We start from the raw sequence: 1415 nt of genomic DNA on the forward strand, positions 1-1415 counted from the left end.
TGCTACAAAACATAAAAGTTTGTGATAAAACAAAGAAAAATACCCGATATAAATTTGAATTACACGATAAATGGAGTGGGTTATTCAAAGATTTGTATAAAATAAATTTATAGTTTAAAATTGCACTATTTTAAAACCGAAAATGTGCAACCCAATTTATAATCAAACATTATCATTTTTAATCCTTATATCCAGAAAAAACATTTAAAATTCGAATAAATATCGTAAATCAACATTAAATAATTGTGTGAAATAACACACAAATTTCTTGTTTTATTTAAATAAAAATTCAAAAAATAAATAGTTGCTTATTATTATAAATAACTTTGTTGCATTGCATTTGATTTGACGAAAAAATGCAAAAATATGCTTCATCATCAAAACTTGAAAAATCAAACAAACCTTCAAATAGTCAAGTCATCATCACTAACATTGAGAGATTCAGATGCCAGAAGCACTCTTCCATACCATTACTTGTTATGGAAGCATCAGGTATCCACGATACTACTCACAACTCAATCATGAAGTGCGATGTTGATATCAGAAAGGAATTGTATGAAAACATCGTCTTTTCAAGCGGAACATCTATGTACTCAGGCATTAATGACAGACTTAAAATGGAGGCGCTCGCAGATGAACAAGGATTAAGCATGAGAAGGCTGTTTATGCTTGACTCAATTTAATTATATTTGTATTGGTGTTCATTTGGTTTAGTTTTAATAATTATTGTTATAATCAATTATAAAATAATTAATAATTTACTATCAGTTATATTATCCAAAGGTTGTTTTTTTAGTTTATTTATAATTAAAATTACTATACAATTAATTATTCTTTTGTCAAGCATTGTATAATGTATCCAAAACTGCTATTTTTCTCGACTTAAATTGATGTTTTATAGCGTTGTTTTACCATATAAGATAATTAATTTAATGTTATTGTTGTGTTAGATGAATAACGAACAAAATTAATAGTAAGCAGTGGGTTTTTATAGTAATATTTTGATGTTATTTGGTTCTCTAAGTATTTTTAGTTTGAGTGAAATCCATTTTTTATTTCGACAACAATATTTTTGTTATGTTCTTATTTTATTTTGGTTTGAACCAATCTTATTGGTTATATCAAACCTACAATCTTGCACACTTTTTAAGTGTTTTTTATTATGTTTTCGAAAAACTTGAATATCTGATAGTATTCTTTAATCGATTTTGTTAACAATTTTATTTGTTTATAAAAACAGTTTATTTTCGTATTATTTTTATTACTGATATTCATTTGTTAAATTATATATTTTATTGTATGAAAGACGAATCTTTTACAAAAACCAATTAATTTGAGTTTATGAATGAAGAAATGTTTTATAAATAATTCAAAAGTTTGAATTTAAGTTGAACTATTTTATCAAATAAGTCAAA

The 1415-nt window shown here is 24.4% G+C and overlaps 1 protein-coding gene across 1 annotated transcript; it reads left to right on the plus strand.

Moving 5' to 3' along the window:
* Positions 1 to 356: 356 nt before the first annotated feature.
* Positions 357 to 683, plus strand: EIN_050480 (actin, muscle, putative; the record flags this gene model as incomplete). The annotated part of the gene is made up of 1 exon (XM_004255342.1): positions 357 to 683. One exon carries the CDS (start codon positions 357 to 359, stop codon positions 681 to 683), a length of 327 nt encoding a protein of 108 aa, XP_004255390.1.
* Positions 684 to 1415: the final 732 nt, after the last annotated feature.

The sequence above is a fragment of the Entamoeba invadens genome (assembly GCF_000330505.1).
Source record: "Entamoeba invadens IP1 unplaced genomic scaffold scaff_1105074725779, whole genome shotgun sequence".
NCBI classification, from domain to species: domain Eukaryota; phylum Evosea; order Mastigamoebida; family Endamoebidae; genus Entamoeba; species Entamoeba invadens.